This window comes from Dendrobates tinctorius, unplaced genomic scaffold (genome assembly GCF_039654945.1).
Source record: "Dendrobates tinctorius isolate UK_male_01 unplaced genomic scaffold, ASM3965494v1 ptg000059l, whole genome shotgun sequence".
Taxonomy (NCBI): domain Eukaryota; kingdom Metazoa; phylum Chordata; class Amphibia; order Anura; family Dendrobatidae; genus Dendrobates; species Dendrobates tinctorius.
Genome location: NW_027361727.1, coordinates 23,923,053 through 23,946,401, shown reverse-complemented (window position 1 = coordinate 23,946,401; position 23,349 = coordinate 23,923,053). Strand labels below are relative to the sequence as shown.

Below are 23,349 nucleotides of genomic sequence, written 5' to 3'. Positions count from 1 at the left end.
CCCTCCTTTCTGTTGTTATACAACCTTTAGGTGCTAGACTTAGGGTGTAGACCTCCATGCTCTCATGTCTTCACACCTGCAGCTTCCATCTCTTCCTTTGGCCAGCACACTATGCCAGTGGGGTATCTGATAACTGGCAGGGCATATGTATTGATAGTGTGGATTTTATTCTTCCCATTGAGCTGGCTCTTCAGGACCTGTCTTACCCTTTGATGGTATTTGGATGTTGCTGCTTTCCTTGCCTCCTAATCATAGTTATCGTATCCCTGTGGGATGCCGATGTACTTGTAGCATGTCTGTACATCTGCTACGTGCCCTGCTGGTGGAATTCCACTCCATCGGTCTTGACTACCTTGCCTCTCTTTATTACCAACTGGCCGCACTTCTTCAGTCCGAAGGACCTCCCGATGTCTTCACTGTAGATCCTTGTCAGGTGGACCAGGGAACTGATGTCTTGTTCATTTTTCACATACAGCTTGATGTCATCCACGTAGAGGAGGTGGCTAATGGCGCTTCCACTCTTGACCTTGTATCCATAGCTATATATATATATATATATGTAATCATTTATGTTACTATTTTGGTTATGATTATTTTTATATTATTCTTTAATATATTTTCATTCATTTTATGTATTCAAATAAATATTAAACATATTTAATATTCATTAATATATATGTATATAATGAACATTAACTAATATATATTTAATCTTTATTTGAATAAATAAAATAAAATTATAATAAAGAATAATATAAAAATAATCGTAACCAAAATAGTAACATAAATGGTAAGATAAAATGAAAAAAAAAAAATCATAATAAAAATGTAAACATGAATGTTATTATAAAATATAAAAAAATAAAAAAAAATCAATACAAAATTTTAAATACAAAAATAACCGTTAAATAAAAGACCCAGAAAAAAAAAAATCCGGTATCCTAAGAAAATTTGTGTATTATCGAATGGGTGTTGCACTGATCATTTTGTGCAGAATTCCACCTGCTCCCCATTCATCTCTATTAACGTCAACCTCTATTTCCCATCGTACAATGCTGAGAATACGGAGGGGGGAAAAAACCCTCCATCCATACATAGATCAAATTGCAGCTTAACCAAAAGACATTATAATGTAATCACTAAGCTAAGCCTGGAACTAAAATTAGCCGCATTACGCTCCACCAATATCCTTGATTCCGAGCTCCCGTGTAGAGATTGTCATCGCGGCTCTCCTCGCTTCCCGGCTGACCCTAGGCGTCACTCCCCTCCATTGGCTTTGAGCCAAGACTGCAGTTTTCAGTCTTGCAGGATCAGAGCGGTGCTCATGCATGGCTTCGTAACCCTTGCGTTGAACTTGTCTAATCTCATGGGAGCGCAAAACATTACTATTCCCTTTACAAATTCCTACATGGCTCATCTCACACTGCAGAGCTCACAGCCATATCCACTTTAATAGTGACACAAATGAGGGCAAACAGATAGCATGTTGGGAGATCGGCTCCGGCGCCGTACACAAAAGCACGAGGCAGCTTAGCGTTCGTTACCACTAGGGAAAACTATTGTGTCTGACAGACCCCGGTGGGAACCACACATGCCAGAACTATGGTAAAAATATCATTTTGATTAATTGAGACTCAGCTTGGGATAAAAATAAAATTAATCCATGTTGGATCTCAGAAGATCAGACTCTCTAACGTCATACCTGGTGCATGAAGGGGGCTAATTGGGTTGTGTTATTCGGTAAGGTTGAAAATCAAATTTAAAAAGTTGAAGACCTCAAAGTTTTATCGGGGCAATCAAAGAGTCTATAAAAGTCATGACCTAGCTTGCAAAATCTTAGGTGAATTTTACATGGTAGATGTCCACCTGGTGGTGTCCAAGAATCCTGGTCAGGATAGACAGCAGAATAGTCTTCGAAGACTTAAAAGTCAGAAACCCAAAACTAAATTTTGAAACTCAGTTTTGCTGCTTCTTCCACTTACAACACATTAATCATAACTACACCAAAATATTATGGCATTGGCTGGAACCATTTCCTGAACCTCTGATCTAACGGATAGCAATAAATAAAGCTACTGAGATATTTTGGGGCAACTCAAAGGTTTCTATTGAGGATGATAGTTCACTCAAATTTGCCCAGAAAATTTGATTTGGAGTGAAGTTATTTGATGTAAAGCAAATTTTCCTTATTATGCCCTGACAGAACCCAAAGCGTAAGAAATGTAGGGTGCAGGAAAAAATACATAGACACCCACCTGTCCCACCATCCTGTCCTCCAAACAGTTGACTCCGGCCTGTGCGTGTGATGTTCTCTTCAACTCTGCCAATTTTTTTGCTCAAGGCCAGGGCTTCAAGCACAAAGTAAGGACTTGATGTAATCACATGGACTCCAGTCATCATGGCTGGCGTCAACTGGCGCTGACTAGAAGAAGATGTTGCACACATGGTTTTCAAGGAGCTGGGCAAATGATCCACTGGGGGAGAATCCCAATTTTTTAAATTTGAGGCGAATTCAATTTGCCTCAAATCAATTCGCTCCTTTATCATTTCTATGTATTAAACAGGTTTTTACAGGTTGTGGTTGGATTTCGAAAACCCATTTTCAAATATATCATCATGGAAGAGGGAAATCTTCTTCAGAAGCCTCAATTATTCACTTTGGTAGAAAGGACTAGCCAAAGAAAATACATCTCTGTCTCGGCAGCACCTGACATGTCTGTGAATTACATTGACAGATTGAGTTCAATCAGAAGCTTGTAATTCTTCATTTCTCCTGTGGTGGCGCTACAGAGGATTTCAACACTGGAAGCTAGATTTCATCACAGATCACAGCTGATTGCTTGACGTACGGGATTCTTTCTAGCTTGTGCTAAGCAAACAACTCCTTTAATAAGGTTTTTCCATGACTGACTAAAGAAGCCTCTAAGAATCTCTCTAAACTTTGTGAATTAATTCCAGTTGAAAAAAACTTGATCTGTTCATTTTAATTATCGCTTCGCCTGGTCTTCACTGTCGCCCTTGTGGTGGTGCTTCTGTAGCGTACGCCACGCAAGTAATCCATCCGGCTATACCCGGCCTTTATCTGTCTTGCTGTACGTCCAATCTATACGGCTGCACATATCATCTCTCCAGTTGTACATGTCTTCTATCCGGCTGTAAGTGTCATCTATCTGGCTGCAGGTATTATCTCGCCAGCTGTACCTATCATCTATCCGGCTGTACGTGTCATCTCTTCGGTTGTACATGTCTTCTTTCTGGCCAAACATATCATCTCGCCAGCCGTACGCCTCATCTCTCCAGCCGTACGTGTGATCTATCCGGCTGTGTGTGTCATTTATCTGGCTGCAGGTATTATCTTGCCAGCAGTATGTGACATCTATCTGGCTGTACATGCCTTCTATGTGGCCATACATATCATCTATCCAGGTGTACGTGTCATCTATTCGGCTGTATGTGTCATCTATTCGGCTGTACATGCCTTCTATCTGGCCATACATATCATCTCTCTGGTTGTACATGTCTTCTTTCTGGCTGGTCGTATCATCTCTCCAGCCATACGTGTGATCTATCCGGCTGTATGTGTCATCTATCTGGCTGCAGGTATTACCTCTCCAGCAGTATGTGTCATCTATCCGGCTGTACGTGTCATCTCTCCGGTTGTACATGTCTTCTTCTGGCTGGTTGTGTCATCTCGCCAGCTGTACGTCCCATCTCTCCAGCCATACGTGTGATCTATCCGGCTGTATGTGTCATTTATCTGGCTGCAGGTATTATCTCTCCAGCAGTATGTGTCATCTATCTGGCTGTACATGTCTTCTATCTGGCCATACATATCATCTCTCTGGTTGTACATGTCTTCTTTCTGGTTGGTCGTATCATCTCTCCAGCCATACGTGTGATCTATCCGGCTGTATGTGTCATTTATCTGGCTGCAGGTATTATCTCTCCAGCAGTATGTGTCATCTATCTGGCTGTACATGTCTTCTATCTGGCCATACATATCATCTCTCTGGTTGTACATGTCTTCTTTCTGGTTGGTCGTATCATCTCTCCAGCCATACGTGTGATCTATCCGGCTGTATGTGTCATTTATCTGGCTGCAGGTATTATCTCTCCAGCAGTATGTGTCATCTATCTGGCTGTACATGCCTTCTATCTGGCCATACATATCATCTCTCTGGTTGTACATGTCTTCTTTCTGGCTGGTCGTATCATCTCTCCAGCCATACGTGTGATCTATCCGGCTGTATGTGTCATTTATCTGGCTGCAGGTATTATCTCTCCAGCAGTATGTGTCATCTATCTGGCTGTACGTGCCTTCTATCTGGCCATACATATCATCTCTCCAGGTGTACGTGTCATCTATTCGGTTGTATGTGTCATCTACCCCGCTGTACATGGCGTTCTACCTGGCCATACATATCATCACTTCAGCTGTACGTGTCATCTATATTTCCGTACATGTCGTCTCTCCAGCTATCTGATGACAGAACTGCATGTGACATCCTAAAATATCGCTTATGAGATTTTGCAAATGAGTTTAATTTGGAAAGTGCTACCATTGATCCCTAACTATATGAATTACTTTTAGGGCCCTTGATTTCCATTTTAACTAAAGTATTGTAAAAAGTAAGTTAGTGGCCTGTTATCGTAGATTAGAGCCATGCATAAAATTAATTCCGCCTACGCAACTTATCCGACACTCAACTTCCCCGCAGCTCATCTTTTTCAAGGTTCCCTTTAGGTCATAGAAATCCCTACTGAGTAGAAAGCCAGCCTTTGTGTGCCCATCTTGGAAGAAGACTCTTTTCATTTCATTTTTCCTTGGCAATGCCATCGGGGGGGCGACTCTTAATGAAAGGAAGAACGCTGACACGCGAGAGCGAGAAGTGTAGCATGGTACTGTTAGATTAAACACATCTCTCTAATCTTCCTTTAGAGACCTGGGGTTGCTTTTAGCCAGAAAAAAAAAAAGAAGCCTCCAGAGACCTTGGACTAATTCCAGGCTTCATAGGGCATGTAAGAGAATAAAACGTAATTGTATTAATCATGGCTTTCTGATCTTAACACATTGCTTCTGCTCAACCCCAAGGAAAGGTGCAAATCTCGCAACATTATAGAAACATGTTTTTGAGTTATTCAGCTGGCCAAAATGCCGTCCCCTAGAGAAGCCTTTCCTTGACAGTGTGCATAATGTGGTACTGTGTAATCCATACTGACTCACAAGCAGCCATTGGCTACTTGGCATCTCGCCAAACGGAGAGGAGACGTGAATCCTAATAGCGGGAGTAAACAAGGATTGGCCCTTCTAAGATCCTTTAGCCACAGTTTATTAAGTAAAATTAGTCATCTGGGGGGGGGGGGGGACCGAACATCTTATCAGACGCGATATCCTGTCAATCATTTTACAAGGTCGAAACTGCAATTTTCCTAGAAGGTTGTTGCAAAATGCCTGTTTCTAGAATGTCGAAAAATTGGTTGTGAAATTGTTAAATTCCCTCAATGATAAAATGTAAAAATCTGCACAAGAACTTCAGCTGGAAATGTCAAGAGCTGCGGAAATCCTTTAAAGTAATCAATGTTTACTCAATAGACTAATGTGTTTCAATTTATTCTTACTCAATAAATAAATAATAATAATAAATAATTTGATACATTGTATCATTTAAATTAAAGTGTTTCCAGGTTATTTAAGGTGAGTTTTTCAGAACCCGATGTCCCGTGTGTACGTGAAGAATAACACTTATTTCTGGCTATTATATGAGTTACACAAAGTTTTCCAGCTCTATCGGCAATATCCAGTTGTCTCAGAGCTGGTAGGTGGAAACTAAATGCTGTGATGTCCGTCCCCCCCGACACAGATTCCTGTCTCTGTATACATGAATGGAAGCAAACAGTCATAGAATCCATAACAATCATCATCTTTATTAAACATACATATTAAAAGAAGTTACACAGACAAATGGATGTATAGGGCTAAAAGATGGTAACATGATGATACCAGCATCAAAAAATGCCCAAGGTTAGGTATGTCACTGGATATAAACCATATCACCTCATAGCAAAAATGTAGCGTCCACACAAGAAAATTCCAATATTGCCATACAGTAAAGGTCAGCTCAATGCCAAAAATATATCAATATGTACACAATACCTTGAATAAGGTGGACAATTCTCCAGGACAGTACCCGCCCACCCCGACGCACGTTTCGGCAGCAGTACCTTCCTCAAGGGGCGTGTCTCTGTGTAGCACATGTTCACAAGCCAAAGCAGCATGGAAGAGGTTATAATAAACTACTGAGCAGCGTATATCCAAATCCAACGCTGAGGTGTGATAAAACACTTACTAGAGTGCTGCAGCATGATCTGTGTACTTCTGTTTCTGTACCTCCCCAAGCTGCTCACTCTCCCTTTCTCCATAGACTTTAATTGGCGGCTGCAATCCGATCCCTCACTGATTCAAACAACTGAAATTAATGGGTGATGATATAGTAGATAGCCAAGCAAATCCTTCAGCGAGAAAGAGCAGTTTTTTCTTAGGGTGCCAAGCAGACCTTCCCACCAATGACATATAGGAAGTTATTTAATTAAGACAACCCGGCAGAATATTTCATACGCAGCATTAGATAATCTGCTAGCTGCCATGAAATGTTCTGATTACGTGTCAATCAATTTCCTCTATAACCTGTGTATTTTTCTATTTATTTTTGAGGTTTTTTTTTTTTAGTCTTGACTATTATACCTTGTGTCACCTTAACCTTCTTCCAAATATTTTCCTCAACACATTTTTTTTCAGCAATTAACAAATACATTGATTTTGCCGATAGCCAACCTTTCACCCACACTGTACATATATTACATTCCTTAGATTGGAGCTGATACTTCATTTAAAGGGAAGATATTATTACTGAAACTAATACTATGAACTGTATAGGCAATAGTACAACAATACAAATTATATTTTTGTAGAAATCGGATGTCCTGGAGTTGAGAAATCAAGGTTAGAAACTGATGGGAAATTGCTTTAGGGGCGTGTCGATGCGCTATGACATTCTACGGACACGCCCACGCAGTTCCGATCTAATTTACATATTACATTAAAGCTTTATTTCTCGGCGCTGGAACATCGTATCATTTCCAAACAGGTGTCATTTTTTTCGTTTTATTAAGACCTATACAGCCACGCCACTTGTATCAGTGCTTCACCGTTCCACTTTATGCAATCAGCTGTAGAATGAGATGTAACCAAGCAATTTCCCTAATTCTGTTATGATTCACTCTTTTTTTTTTTTTACAAAAAAAGATGCCCATACCTAACAAGAATAGTGTGAATGTATGTTTTTTTGAGAAATGTAACCCTTCTCCAAGCAGACAGATTGAGACTCTGAGCCATGTTTTCAGTTCTTGCCACTCATGAGACCCGCACAGGATACATGGTACGGAGAGATGCTTTTGTCACCATGGAGACTTCATCATTTTCTCCTTGAGTAACTGAGAAAATAGTCCAATAAAAGCCATTGTTAATATTGGCATGAAAATGAAAGCTGTCTGCATAGATAACTCCTCGGCTTTCCTTACAGTCAAATCTGCTATTACATTGCCTCCTGCTAAATCCTTCTGGCGTTGAAATGGTTACGCTATCCTTTACCTTCTATTCAAAGCCGGGCAGAAGCCTCCATTGCTAATCTAATACTGCAGGACGCACCATAGGTAGTGGTGTGAGAGCCAAAGGTGTCCTGCAAGGAGAGTGGGATTTACCATGGGCATCTATGTAAGAAAAGGCAATATCCCTAATGTTTATACCAAGGGGATACAGCTAGGAATAGACCGCATGCAGGGCGCTCCCATATGTCTTGTTTCTCCAGAAGAAACCTGTTCTTTCCGAAGGAAGGGGAGAAATTTGGACAGAATTATCATGCACTTTAAAGGGAGAATGTAAGAGCATTGTTAAAAAAAAAAAGAAAAGAAACATTTGTAATTATGCAACTTTTATACTTGCCACTGGGGATTTTTTAGACTCATTCTTTCTGTACTTTCCAGAAGGAATTTTCAGCAGGATTCCAGTGACAGGTAATACCTCTAAACACAGCTGATAACACTGAATCCACCATTCACAATAGGTGATGTCACTGCTCACCTCCTCCTGTACAATGACTGATAACACCTCTATATACAGTAGATAACACAGAATCCACCATCACAATAGGTAATGTCACAGATCACCTCCTCCTACTCCTGTACAATGACTGATAACATCTCTATATACAGTAGATAACACAGAATCCACCATTCACAATAAGTGATATCACAGCTCACCTCCTCCTCCTACTGTACAATAACTAATAACACCTCTTTGTACAGTAGATAACACAGAATCCAGTATGCACAATATGTGATGTCACAGCTCACCTAATCCTCCTACTGTACAATAACTGATAACACCTCTATATACAGTAGATAACACAGAATCCAGTATGCACAATAGGTGATGTCACAGCTCACCTCCTCCTCCTGTACAATGATTGATAACACCTCTATATACAGTAGATAACACAGGATCCAACACTCACAATAAGTGATATCACAGCTCACCTCCTCCTCCTACTGTACAATAACTGATAACACCTCTTTATACAGTAGATAACACAGGATCCACCATTCACAATAAGTGATATCACAGCTCACCTCCTCCTCCTGTACAATGACTGATAACACCACTATATACAGTAGATAAGACAGGATCCACCATTCACAATAAGATATGTCACAGCTCACCTCCTCCCTCGCCCTTCACAATGATCTTTGCACACGCTCTTTGGATGCTATGAAAGAAAAGAGAAGTTCTGAGTCTGTTCATTGCTGCTATATATACAGTATATATATATCATGCATTAACTTGAATTGTTTAGTGTATTTTCCCTCTTTCGTCCTCTGCAGGATAAACGTGCAACTCAACTTTCCTTGGTGATATCAACAGTTCACAAGGAGTTTGGACCTGATGCAACCAGCCGCTTCACCTGAACAGTGATTGTCCTAGTGCAGCAATCCCAAACTCATCCATCATTCCTCATATCGCACCAAGATGTGTCCTATATATCATATTGCTGCAGAATCCGGCACCGTTCATACATGTCCTCAACGTCGCTGGAGCTCTCAATTCAATTTTCCGATCTTAGACATTCCAGTCTTTGAAAAGTTGGAGGAAACTGGAACAAACTTTGTTAATCAGGGTGCGAAAGTCCAAAAACCTTCCAACATTTATGACCTTGATTTGTTTCCGCTCTCCAAAACTGCAAAACAACAGTGTAAACCAATGACGTAACTTGCAGCTCTCTATGCAAAAATCTCCAACAGGGCCACCATCCATCACGGGTCTTTAACTGCATTTTGTCTTCTCACATGAGCCAGAAAAGTTGAAGAAGACCAAGAAGAAAAAGACGGTGGAGGATTCACCAGCGTCAGACTTCAGAGCATTAAATGTGCGTGTCATTGTCATTGAATACGTTTCGTTCAAATCAAATTTCCTGGCCAAATTTGAGCAAACGACGGAATTCGATTTTTTTTTTTTTTCGGCAGATTCGATCATCACTAGTGCTGACCAAAGAGCTACCTGTCCGGGTTCAGATAGGCAAAGCCATAAATCAATATTCTAATCCAAGAACCTGAACACTCAAAACAAAAACAAAACAAATCCATTACGGCGTTTTTAATATCATTTGCAAATACAATCAGGGCCGCCATCAGGGCATTACTGCCCTTACTACTGTATGGGGCCCTGAAACTCCTAATGGCAGCCCTGAATACAATGCAAAATTCTATTAGTGGAAATAACAAAGCTCGTAAGTGGAGTCGCTAAGGAAACAGAATGCGCAGCCCGATGGCGGTGATACATTTTATTTAAGGCTCGGATTCGCAAAAGCAGCCGGGTGTCAGCGCCGATTATGGAAAATTAATAGATAGCGAAACAATGACTTGTATATAACACAAATGACGACAAGTGATACAAATCACTCAGATTGGGATTGTCTGCAGATGAATTACCATAGCCACCGCTCTCATGTAAATCACATTATTCATTTGTTCTGGTCCGGGATGTACTGACGCGCCTCCTGGCTATGTCAATCACTCAGTGACCTATATTTCAATGATAATTCCTATTAGTGATGGCATATTCCTTCCATATCCCTTAACTATTGGGTAGACGAGTGTCTTATGTAGGCATCTATCCATCCAACATGAAGAATTAAAAAAAAATATCTAAACGCCTCTTAGGCTACTTTCACACTTGCGTTTTTTTGCAGCGCATTTTTTGCGCACACAAACGCATTAAAAAAACGCATACAAACGCATACAAATGCTGCGTTTCTTTGCAGCATTTTTGTGCGCATCAAGCAAAAAAAACGCGTTTTTAATGCGTTTGCTTTTTTTGCACATTGTTTGTCTTCACCCAAAAAAGGATTTGGGGTTGGGTTAGGGTTTATGGTTAGTAGGGTTAGGGGTTATGGTTATGTTTAGTAGGGTTAGTAGTGTTAGGGTTATGCTTAGGGTTAGTAGGGTTAGGGTTAGTAGCGTTAGGGGTAGGGTTAGTATGGTTAGGGGTTATGATTAGGGTTAGCAGGGGTAGGGTTAGGGTTAGTAGGGTTAGGGTTAGGGGTAGGGTTAGGGTTAGTAGGGTTAGGGGTTATGGTTAGTAGGGTTAGTAGTGTTAGGGTTATTCTTAGGGTTAGTAGGGTTAGTGTTAGGGTTAGCAGGGTTAGGGGTAGGGTTAGGGTATGTAAGGTTAGGGGTAGGGTTAGTAGGGTTAGGGGTTATGGTTATGTTTAGTAGGGTTAGTAGTGTTAGGGTTATTCTTAGGGTTAGTAGGGTTAGTGTTAGGGTTTGTAATGTTAGGGTTAGGGGTAGGGTTAGGGTTAGTAGGTTTAGTAGTCAATATTGTAAAGCTCATCCCTAATGTTGACTTAAAAAATGCATTTTTAAAAAAACGCATACGTGCGCATGCCAATGCGCACTCATAGACTGTAATGTTAATTTTTGGGCAAAAACGTGCGCATAAGTGCGCATTCGTTTTTTTAAAGCGGTCGGGCGGACCAAAAAATGCAACATGTAGCGTCCGGAATTTCTGGACGCACACCTTAAAAAAACGCAGTGCACGAAAAACGCATATGTGCGCATGCCAACGCACACGTAAGCGCACCCATGTTAAATATAGGGGAAAAAACGCATGCGCACGTATGCGCAAAAAAACGCAAATGTGAAACCAGCCTTAGGGCGGAGATAAGATATTTTCCCTACTATCATAAAATTAACCCACACATGACATGTGTTCTTCAGTTTTGCAAAATTGTAGCAATGGAACCAAATGACTATATCAAGTTTCCCTTTGGATTTTACCAGCATGGAAGTTAACGGCTGCATGCATAGAACTCGTACCTATGACTATGATAGTCCATGGGGTTGTTCACATGGACGATTTTAATCGTGGGCAAAATTGTGAAGACTCCTTCCAATATTGATCTGAGGGTCGGATGCAATGCAAGCATATGGGTCAGAGAAAAAAAAAAAAACAGACAGCACTCGGATGCTGTCCATTTTCCAAGGACTGATAGACAGGAGAAGCAAGAGATTTGTTTTCTTTTTTTTTTTTTGTTTGCAAAACTTATAAAATGCAGATGAAATTAGATGAAAATCTGATGTCACCCTTTATTTTCTGCAATGTATATATATATACAGTATATTTATTTATTAAAAATCTTGCGATTTACATGCCGGCCACTGGGCCGTTTTTAGACTCTAATTTCCTGTTGATTCAGGGATTGCACATGAACAGTAGATGCAATGAATAGACCTGCCCTTTCTATTAAAGCATCTAATGAGCGTGTGCAAAGGTCATTGTGAAGGTGGAGGGAGCAGGCGAGCCGTGACGTTGCCTATTGAGATTGCTGGATCCTGTGTTATCAGCTGTGTACAAAAGTGTTATCCATCATTATAATCCTGCCTCTGATGATAAGGAGACTGCTGAAAAGACAGGAAGTGGGAGTCTAAAATAACCCAAGTGACAAGTGTGAAGATTGTAAGATTACTAGCTTTTCATTTTAATATATATATATATATATATATATATATATATATTTTTTTTTTTTTTTTGTGAGGTAGCGCTGTCATTCAAGGTTGGGGGACACTCGCTTGGCAGCGAATAAGTCACATCCGGCACGGGTTTCCATAAAGCAGTATAATCCATGCGGTTTATTTCAGCTTCATAAACCGTCACAGCAACAGAAAACAGCATACAGTCAGCATTGCGTCCATTACAGAGTTCAGCTCTGTTATCCTTGCATCACGCAAATTATGCACTGTTCAATGAGCAGGCTTTCTAGCCACCAAGTTATCTTACCCACTTCAGGGTTGCCTCGTGCTGTTTCACCATGCTGCACATTTATTCCCTCCAGGGAACTAACAGGCACACATCGCCATTACACACAGCGTCCAGACGTGCTGTTAGTGAGGAGATCCTTCTCCTCACGGGACCTTCCAAACTGGACCAATCAGGTCCCAGCATTCACCCCCTGTGACCAGACCTCAGGTACCTTATATGGTCCATAACCACACCCACAGGTGATCACATGACTTTGACCTCACACAAGGTCCTATTGCACACACAGCCACACACAGGCTTCCCTGACACATTGTAACGGAACGTACTACTCAGCAGTACCTCTGCTGATCATTATGATCTTTCAGTAACCTACACCTATCAGGGTAATGGAAATGCTTATACTGCTGTCCTGGGACACCCACACAGCGCCTCCTAGCGGACACAGCGGTCACTGCACCACAATATATATATCTCAAAAAAATAGAGGGAACACTATAACATAGGATCCTATGTTCTAGTGTTCCCTTTATTTTTTTGAGCAGCATATATATATATATATATATATATATATATATATGTATATGCCTGGTAATACAAAAATTTTACTTAATCAAAAAGTCATTTTCTGATTTTAGCTTCCCCTTTATACAAGAATCTAGTCAAGACAGATTACAAAATTTCCAAATCATGATGAAGAGCTACATATATGGTCAGTGGAAAAGTACAGTTATTTGGGGTATTTCCATTCAAGGACATATCAGGAAATGTATAAAATTTTTAATTCACTGTACCTATAAGATAAAATGTATGCAAATAAAAAAATCTGAAAATATTAAATTCAAAAATTTAAAAATTTAATCACAGAAAAAAAAAAACCCTTCCAGCAGTCAAATATTCAGGAATGAGCACTGTATTGAAGGGTAGATCAAAATTGGAAAAAAAAACCATTAGGTTACATAAAAATAAAGTCTTAACTAAGTTACTCAAATGTCACTCTTCACGGTTCAGTGACTCTTTCGAAATGTTACAGGCTGTCTATGTTACCTTTGTGCAGAGGAACTGATGGCTTTCGATGTTGAATGGAGATATTGAAGGTTTCAAAAAGAAAAAAAAAAGTGTGCGGAACTTCACCAGAGCCGAAGACGTTCTCAAGATTAATTGTTGAAGGATGACGGAATGCAAAAAAAGGATTTGGGTTCTATCAACTTCTAGAAGTTCTCCACCGCAAATGAGTTGTCCGAGACCTAAAAATTGATGTCTTATCGCTCGGATACCGTAGACTACAGTTGAGCAAAACAGGTCGGCCAGATTCATAAGTCGCCGACTTATGGCAAAGTCGGGTTTCGCCGACCGAAACCCGACCACAGCGTGGTCGGCAAAACCGGTCGGCAAAATGAGTGCCAAAGTCGGATGTCCCAGAATGCTTGCACGTGACTTTTTTCATTGACTGAGCAAGGACGTACACTGTAGGCAACGAGATGACATGTGCATGTAGGTGTGTTTACTGTTCTCCACTCCCTGCCGACTTTGCTTCCCCATTGACTTGCATTGGGTTTCGTGTTTCAGTCGGCCTCCAACTTTTCCCGATGGTCGGCCGATTTCGTTCAACTCAACTTTTGAGAAAGTCGGGTTTCATGAAACCCGACTCGACCCTAAAAAAGGCAAAGTCGCTCATCTCTTCTGCAGACCATTAATATTTCTTTGTATGGTGTCACCTAACCCCAGGATCTCTGATGATCAGCCACATTTTTTTTATATTAAAAATGCACTAATGTGTTTTAGGAAATATTTCAATGGCTGAGAGAATTGATTCCACATAAATCAATTTTGTTTAGAACGTTTTAACAAATTTCAGATTTTAGCAAATTGAAAATTTTAGCAAATTGATCCATTACTTCAATTCAATTCCGGTATAGCGCCAATTCAGACAGTAGGGGGTCTATAGTGTACTGTAAAATGAGAATAAAATTCCATCCGACCTGTCAATGTAATTCCCCAGGTCAGTACGAGTACACAAATACCAAACATGTCTAGAATTTTTTTTATTTAAGTGGTTGAAAAAAAAAAATTGATGAAATTTGTGGGAAAATAAAATTTTGCTTATGTCGCCATTTTCCAAGACCCACAGCGCTTTCATTTTTCGGGATCTGGTGCTGGGTGAGGGCTTATTTTTTTGCCACATGTGCTGCTGAGCTGACGATTTTATTGATACAATTTTGGGGTACATACAATGTTTTTATCACCTCTTATTGTATTTTAGTGCCATGCTGCAGCGGACCCCCCCAAAAAAACATATTTCTGTTGTTTTTATTTGATTTTGTCATTTAAAAAAAAAAAAAAACTTTCTTTTTTTACTTTTTACCATCTTCAATAGTTCCCTTAGAAGACGTGAAGCTGTGATCGTCCGATCGCCTGTGCTATATGTGGCAGTGTATCAGTATGGTTATTTATACAGGTATATATATAAAATCTTGATCTCCTATGAACGTCGGCCACGAGCCGACGTTCACATGAGATTCACAATGACAGGAACGGGGGGTCTTTTGCAGACCTACGGGAATCATGACAACCCATTGGCGCCCCACGATCATGTGACAGGGGTGCTGATGGGCAAGATTTGTGACCCACTTCCTGCTAACGCTTGTTAAATCCCGCTGTTATTGATTGACATTGACGGTTGGCATTGTCATTGGGCAGCAGCTGAATAAGGCACTTATCGGCTGATCAAGTGCAGAGAAAGATGCATGCTCAGAGTTGGAGCCCACATCAAAGTCAGGGACGTGACCTTTGACGTAAATGTACGTCAAAGGTCGTCAAAGGGCTAAATTACTAAAAAAAAATAAATTAAATTTGGTATTACCATGATCATACTGTTGCCATACTGTTGCCATGACAAGTTTTACAGTGAATGAACATAAAAGCTAAACCCAAAATAACAATGATAAGATCTTTTTGTTTTCCCAGCGTTACATTTTTTTTCCCCATATTTAAGAACATTTTATGGTGTAAATTAAAATTGGAACTCATCCCAGAAAATAAAAAAAAGAAAAATTCCCTCACATGGTTATTTCAACAGAAAAATAAAAAAAAGTTATGATTCTTGGAAGAAGAAAAGGAAAATGTGTGCCGTATTTGGGAGAGGTTAACCACATGGATAGTTAACAGTCCCCCCCAAAAAACAGCTAAGCCTCCATTTATTGTACATTTCCCAGCAGGTCTTCAACAAAGCCGTATAATGTTCTTTGTGAATTCCAAGAAGGGGTTAATCAATCAGTAGTAAAACATGGCAGACAGGCAGCAATTTCATTCTCTCCCCCGAATATAATTTATTTGCAGTAAGTGAAACACCGGTGCGGGCTTGATGTTTCCTAGCATTGCAAGTGTCACAGAACTGCCCACTCTAGTCTGGGAAATCGCCTGACTTATCCCTCGGAATGGATTGGAAACACAGAAACTCTCTCCATTCTAATTCCACTTAAATGCTTCCAATGTCTGCTCAGAATATAAAGAAATAAAATGTTCTACGGCTTTGGAAATAAAATATATCTCCGCGTGTTTTTCATCAGGCCGGGACGCCATTAGACCCAGTTTAGTCACATTTACTAAGTTTTATGAAACAGCCTGGAAAGCAATTTGTTTGAAAAGTTAATGATATCATAGGAAAGCGCATTAAACTGATTGAAGGCTGCCGAGCGCACTTTATCTTGCGGCATGATTTCGCTTTTCTGTAAATGCAGGGTATTGAAGATATTACGATTACATCGAGTCTCAGCCGCTATGGTAAGTGACTGGCAAAGAAGAGGAAACATCTTGTGCTGCACAGTATGACTTCATGGCTAGATGGTCCTTCACCAGGAGGCTAGGACTTGTATCTCAAGGGGGGTTTACCACTTTTAGAATTTCTGGCATATCACTACGACAGGCCATCACTTGTTGACCGTTGATGATACATCTTCAGGATTCATACAATGAAGGCACCAACGGTCTTCAAACCTTCTTCCGGAACAGAGGAGTATTGGTCACTCCGCTGCATCTAGGATATATTTTCTGGACTGTTCCTGTCACAACTGGTGGTTAGGAGTACTACTAGACTCGGAATAGTCTGTAGGGTCTTGACAACTTTAGTAGATTGGCATGTAGGAGCTAAAGAACATGCTTGCTTAATTACTCAGCCATAGCCATGCCCCTCTATGTTCATTCCTGTCCCATTTCTCATTAGTTTAACCCCTTTCCATAATAGTACACCGATGTCGGACCCCCCATTTGGTATGGGCTCCAGCGCTGAGCCTGCACATGTCAGCTGATATATTTGGCTGACATGTGGCCGCAACAGCCGAGGGTGGAATCGTGATCCACCCGCGGCTGTTAACTAGTTAAATGTCGCTGTCAATTTCTGACAGTGGCATTTAACTCACGCTTCATAAGTCTCACTCATGGATGACCCCGTCACGTGATCGTGGGTCACCAATGGGTCGGCATGACAAACAGAGGTCTCTAGCAGACCTCTATTTTTGTCACTGCCGGATTGCTTTGAGCGCCACTAGGTGCTCGGTGCTCCCAGCAAGTATTTCTGCTACATGCAGGCGATCTGATCATCGCCTTTGTGTAGCAAAAGAGATCAAAGTAATGCAGCTTCTAGTCTCCAATAAAGACTATTGAAGCATGCAAAAAGTAAAAAAACAAATCTTTTTAAAAATATTACAAAAATGAAAAAAATATAAAAGTTCAAATCACCCCCCTTCGCCCCATTCAAAATAAAACAATAAAAAATTATCAAATATACACATATTTGATATCGCCATCTTCAGAATCGCCCAATATTTCAATATAAAAAAGAATTAATCCGATCTCTAAATGGCGTAATAAAAAAATTTAAAACCGTCAGAATTACGTTTTCTTGGTCGCTCTTAATTTTGGGAAATAAATAAAAAATATATACTCTTTGAACTTATTAAACCACAAGCAAAACATTTTAGGTCCAACTTATTACGGCATTTGCACCTTTTTTCTGTCTAGTTTTTGGTGTTTTTGATCAATTTTTCACACCTTTTTCGCACCTATTTTTTATAAATTTTATTTTCATGTTCATCATTTTTGAGCAAATTTTATGATTTTCAAAATGTTTTCTGTTGATCATCAATTGCTGCTGCTTAAAAAAAGTCATAAACCTTTTGCACAAACGTGCTCAATCCGCATTCCAAAGTGATTTTCTGTATGTTTAAAAAAAAAATAAAAAAATTCCCAGTAAAATATTCAACATTTTAATTTATAATGTGTGGGGTTTTTGAATGAAAAAGTGGCAACAATGTTAATCAAAAATAATAAAAAAAACAACTTTTACAGATTTGGCGCAAAAAAGTCACAGAATACCACAAGTATAATAACATAGTAACATAGTAACATAGTTATTAAGGTTGAAGGGAGACTTTAAGTCCATCTAGTTCAACCCATATCCTATCCTAACTTGCCCTAACATGTTGATCCAGAGGAAGGCAAAAAAAACCCATGTGGCAACAGTAAGCTTCACATTGGGGAAAAAAATTCCTTCCCGACTCCACATACGGCAATCAGACTAGCTCCCTGGATCAACGCAATATTAAGGAGACTAGTGTATATACCCCGTAATATTATACTTTTCAAGAAAGGCATCCAGTCCCTTCTTAAATTTTAGTAGTGAATCATTCATTACAACATCATATGGCAGAGAGTTCCATAGTCTCACTGCTCTTACAGTAAAGAATCCGCGTCTGTGAGTATGATTAAACCTTCTTTCCTCCAGACGTAGAGGATGCCCCCTTGTCCCCGTCACAGGTCTAAGAGTAAAAAGATCATTAGAAAGGTCTTTGTATTGTCCCCACATATATTTATACATTGTAATAAGATCACCCCTAAGCCTTCGATTCTCCAAACTAAATAACCCCAAGTGTAATAACCTGTCTTGGTATTGCAGACCCCCTAGTTCCCTAATAACCTTGGTCGCTCTTCTCTGCACCCGCTCCAGTTCAGCTATGTCTTTCTTATACACCGGAGACCAGAACTGTACACAATATTCTAAGTGTGGTCGCACTAGTGACTTATATAGAGGTAAAATCATGTTCTCCTCATGAGCATCTATGCCTCTTTTAATGCATCCCATTATTTTATTTGCCTTTGCAGCAGCTGCTTGACTCTGGCCACTAAATGTGAGTTTGTCGTCCACCCATACACCCAGGTCTTTTTCAGTGACTGTTTTGCCCAGTGTTTTACAATTAAGCACATAATTATACAACTTGTTCGTTCTACCCAAGTGCATGACCTTACATTTATCCCCATTAAAGCTCATTTGCCATTTATCAGCCCAAGCTTCTAGTTTACATAAATCCTCCTGTAATATAAAATTGTCCTCCTCTGTATTAATTACCCTGCAGAGTTTAGTGTCATCTGCAAATATTGAAATTCTACTCTCTATGCCCCCTACAAGGTCATTAATAAATATGTTAAAAAGAAGCGGGCCCAAAACTGACCCCTGTGGTACCCCACTGCTAACCGTGACCCAGTCCGAGTGTGCTCCATTAATAACCACCCTTTGTTTCCTTTCCCTGAGCCAGCTCTTAACCCACCTACACATATTTTCCCCTATCCCCATTGTTCTCATTTTATGTATCAACCTTTTGTGTGGCACCGTATCAAAAGCTTTTGAAAAGTCCATGTACACCACGTCCACTGCATTCCCTTGGTCCAGTCCGGAACTTACCTCTTCATAAAAGCTTATCAGATTAGTCTGACAGGAACGGTCTCTTGTAAACCCATGTTGATATTGGGTCATAAGGTTATTCTTCTCCAGATACTCCAGTATAGTATCTCTTAGAAAACCCTCCAGGATTTTACCCACAGTTGAGGTTAAACTTACAGGCCTATAATTTCCAAGTTCAGTTTTTGTCCCCTTTTTGAATATTGGCACCACATTTGCTATACGCCAGTCCTGTGGTACAGACCCTGTTATTATGGAATCTTTAAAGATTAAAAATAGTGGTCTATCTATGACTGTGCTTAATTCCTGCAGTACTCGGGGGTGTATCCCATCCGGGCCCGGGGATTTGTCAATTTTAGTGATTTGTAGACGCCGCCGTACTTCCTGCTGGGTTAAGCAGGTGACATTTAATGGAGAATTTTTATCCCTGATCATGTTATCCGTCATGGGATTTTCTTGTGTAAATACTGTTGAAAAAAAGTCATTTAGCATATTGGCTTTTTCCTCATCCTCATCCACCATTTCACCCAGACTATTTTTAAGGGGACCAACACTATCATTTTTTAGCTTCTTACTATTTATGTAGTTAAAGAATATTTTGGGATTATTTTTACTTTCTTTGGCAATGAGTCTCTCTGTCTCAATCTTTGCTGTCTTGATTTGCTTTTTACAGAATTTATTTAATCTTCTGTATTTATTTAATGCCTCATCACTACTTGCTTTAATTCTCTAAATGCTTTTTTATCTCTTATTGCGCCCCTTACAGCTCTATTTAGCCATAGTGGTTTCCTCCTATTTCTCGCATGTTTATTCCCATACGGTATATATTGTGCACAGGTCCTATTCAGGATGCTAATAAACGTCTCCCATTGTCTTTGTGTATTTTTATGTCTCAGGATATCGTCCCAGTTAATTGCACCAAGATCATCTCTCATCCGGTGGAAATTTGCCTTCCTGAAGTTTAGTGTCCTTGTAACCCCTCTACTACACATCTTATTAAAGGATACATGAAAACTTATTAATTTGTGATCACTATTACCCAAGTGACCCCCAACCCTTACATTTGATATGCGGTCTGGCCTGTTGGATAATATTAGGTCTAGCAGTGCCCCCCCTCTTGTTGGGTCCTGAACCAGTGGTGAAAGGTGATTGTCTTTCATAGTTGTCAGACACCTATCACCTTTGCTGGAACTGCAGGTTTCGGTTCCCCAATGTATTTCAGGGTAGTTGAAGTCCCCCATAATAATGACTTCTCCTTGAGTCGCAGCTTCATCTATTTGCTTTATGAGGATATTCTCTGTAGCTTCCATTATTTTTGGAGACTTATAACAAACCCCTATCAGTAATTTATTATTTTTCCCCCCTCCCCTTATCTCTACCCACAGGGACTCTACATTTTCATTAGATTCATATATATTATCACGCAGGATGGGTTTTAAGGATGATTTTACATATAAACACACGCCTCCCCCTCGCTTATTTGTTCGGTCATTTCTGAACAGACTATAGCCCTGTAAATTATCCCCCGGTCCTGGCTCTCATCCAGCCATGTCTCATATATCCCCACCATGGCAGAATTATGTTCCAACAACATCAACTCCAATTCCTCCATTTTGTTGGCGAGGCTTCTGGCATTAGTATACCGTACATGCACTTTATGTATCTCTCTGTACCTCTATTCTTTCTTAAATTATTAACTGTTCTAACCCCACCCCCCATGCCACCTCCACCCCCAATGTCATTATTTGTGCCCAGGTCTCTATCTGCACTGTCTTCCCCTCCTATAAAAGGAATACCCTCCCCCCATCCCTAGTTTAAACACTCCTCCAACCTTCTAGCCATTTTCTCCCCCAGCACAGCTGCACCCTCCCCATTGAGGTGCAGCCCGTCCCTAGCGTAGAACCTGTAGCCAACTGAGAAGTCGGCCCAGTTCTGCAGGAACCCAAACCCCTCCTTCCTACACCAATTCCTGAGCCACTTATTAACCTCCCTAATCTCCCGTTGCCTCTCTGGCGTGGCACGTGGTACAGGAAGTATTTCCAAAAATACCACCTTGGAGGTCCTTGCTTTAAGCTTACAGCCTAATTCCCTGAAATCATCTTTAAGGACCTTCCACCTACCTCTAACTTTGTCATTTGTGCCAATGTGCACCATGACCGCTGGATCCTCACCAGCCCCTCCCAGTAATCTGTCAACCCGATCAGCGATGTGTCGGACTCGAGCGCCAGGTAGGCAGCACACCGTTCGACGATCCCTGTCTTTGTGACAGATTGCCCTATCTGTTCCCCTAATAATTGAGTCTCCCACTACCAGAACCTGTCTGGCCTGCCCTGCTCTCCTATTTCCCCCCTTACTGGAGCAGACACTCCTCCGGCTTTCAGAGGACATGCCTTGCTGCAGCAGTGCTACTCCTGCACTAACACTCCCCTCATCTGCCAACTTAGCAAACTTATTGGGGTGTGCCAGATCAGGACTAGCCTCCCTGGTGCTCTTCCCTCTACCCCGCCTTCTAACTGTCACCCAGCTAGCTGCTTCATTGTCCTGCAGCTCCAACCTAGCATCCCCCCCTCATCTATCCCATTGAGCGTCTGCTCAGTGAGCAGAAGACTCCTTTCCATATTGTCTATGGATCTCAGTGTTGCCAGCTGCACATTTAGATCCAGTATCTGGGCTTCCGAATGCACAACGTGCTCACATCTTGCACAGCAGTGTGCACCCTCGACCGGCTGTTCAAGGATTTCATACATGCGGCAAGACGTGCACTGGATGGCATTGGCAATAGTGGAGCACATCCTAATGGGGATTGCACCAGACAATAAGATAAGCAAAAATAAATAAAAAAAAAAAAAGTATTAATATAACAGCAATTCAGTAAGACCTCCCTTGGAAACTCCCTGAATCTAAAGTCACTGAATTTCAAGTCACACACTTACCACAGTTCGCACTTACGCTCAGATCACACTCAGCTCGTTCACACTCGCTCAGGAAGAAGATTTAAAAGAGTTTTTTTTTTTTTTGTTTTTTTCCCCTTTTACCAGCACACCACCTTGCTGCTCAATGCACTTCCAAAAAGTGGAATAAGTAATTTAAAATTGGTCAAAATCAAATCTGTCTCGAAAATACATTTATTATTCTTTACGATCTGTCCAGACCCCAAAGCATAATGAATGAAGGGTCAAGAAAGCATTAAAAAAAAAACAACAATTGTATCCACTTGTCCTAAGCAGGTCCTTCACAGGTTCTTTCACCACAATCCCCAAACAGGTGTTCCGCTCATTTCGGATCAGTCTTCTCTTTAATCTTTTTCTTGGTCTTTGGTCTGGGATCTTCTAGTCTGGATCTTTTCCGCATGACCATGAAAGATCTTTTCAGCATCAGAAGACATAAATGATGAATCGAGTACTTTGATTGGAAATTCTGCTCTTGAAAAAAAGTGAACATCTTCCCCATTTTGCTTGTTATTTGGTTCCTCTAACTCCAAGATGATGTCACTTTATCCCTTATATCTTTGCTCTGCGAGAAACATTCTTCTGTTATAATTAAAGCAGTGAATGATATCGGCCCAACAGATGAAAGACTCTCGGAAATATTGAGCTGGGACTGAAGTCTCTCCAAAGTCTTATGGGTCCGAGATGACTGTCTCCATATATTCCACTCTCTAAGTTGTTGATGAGCTTCAGATATTAGAAGTGAGGCACGGGCTTCAGTAAATAGATTTGCCAATTTTCTAAAGGAGCTACTTCAGCCTGGCATTTCATTCAGCAGCTAGATGAACGAAAGACTTGGATATCAGCCTCGAATTGATTGCAACACAGATGGTCCCTCTATGCACTCACCAGCCGGATTAGCGTTCTTCCTTTCACCTTCAAATAACCCTGAATATTGGGCAGAATGATTGGAGGGGCTTTACTCAACGAGAAGGCAGAGAAGGGCAATTAGGAACCTGTTGATGGAATGTAATTATTGGGATTCCTTAACTTATAGGAACAAGGGAAATATAGAGATATCTCGAGGACAACAGTTGACCCGTTCAGGCAGGGCAATAAATCAAAGATGACAACAAGTCCACCATATTGAGGTTGGGATATTTAATGGAAAATCTATTGCTCTTTACACCCTTTTGGACTTTGTTCATTATTAATCACGCCGGCGCCAGAACATTTTACATGAGAGAGGAAGTGTTTTGGCTCATCCGCGGCAAAGTTATTTAGGGACATTCTCGGCTTGCTCTCTTAATAGTCTGGAT

At 40.6% G+C, this 23,349-nt stretch overlaps 2 protein-coding genes across 8 annotated transcripts in view; both read right to left on the bottom strand.

Moving 5' to 3' along the window:
- Positions 1–23,349, bottom strand: part of LRRC4C (leucine rich repeat containing 4C) — a 1,128,588-nt gene that overhangs the window by 950,658 nt on the left and 154,581 nt on the right. The gene's annotated exons all lie outside the window — the stretch shown is intronic.
- On the bottom strand, positions 940–12,109 carry LOC141092438 (uncharacterized). The gene is made up of 2 exons (XM_073578604.1): positions 8,776–12,109; positions 940–7,491 (listed from the first exon to the last, which is right to left on the bottom strand). Exon 2 carries the CDS (start codon positions 4,397–4,399, stop codon positions 3,629–3,631), a length of 771 nt encoding a protein of 256 aa, XP_073434705.1. The 5' UTR covers positions 4,400–7,491; positions 8,776–12,109; the 3' UTR covers positions 940–3,628.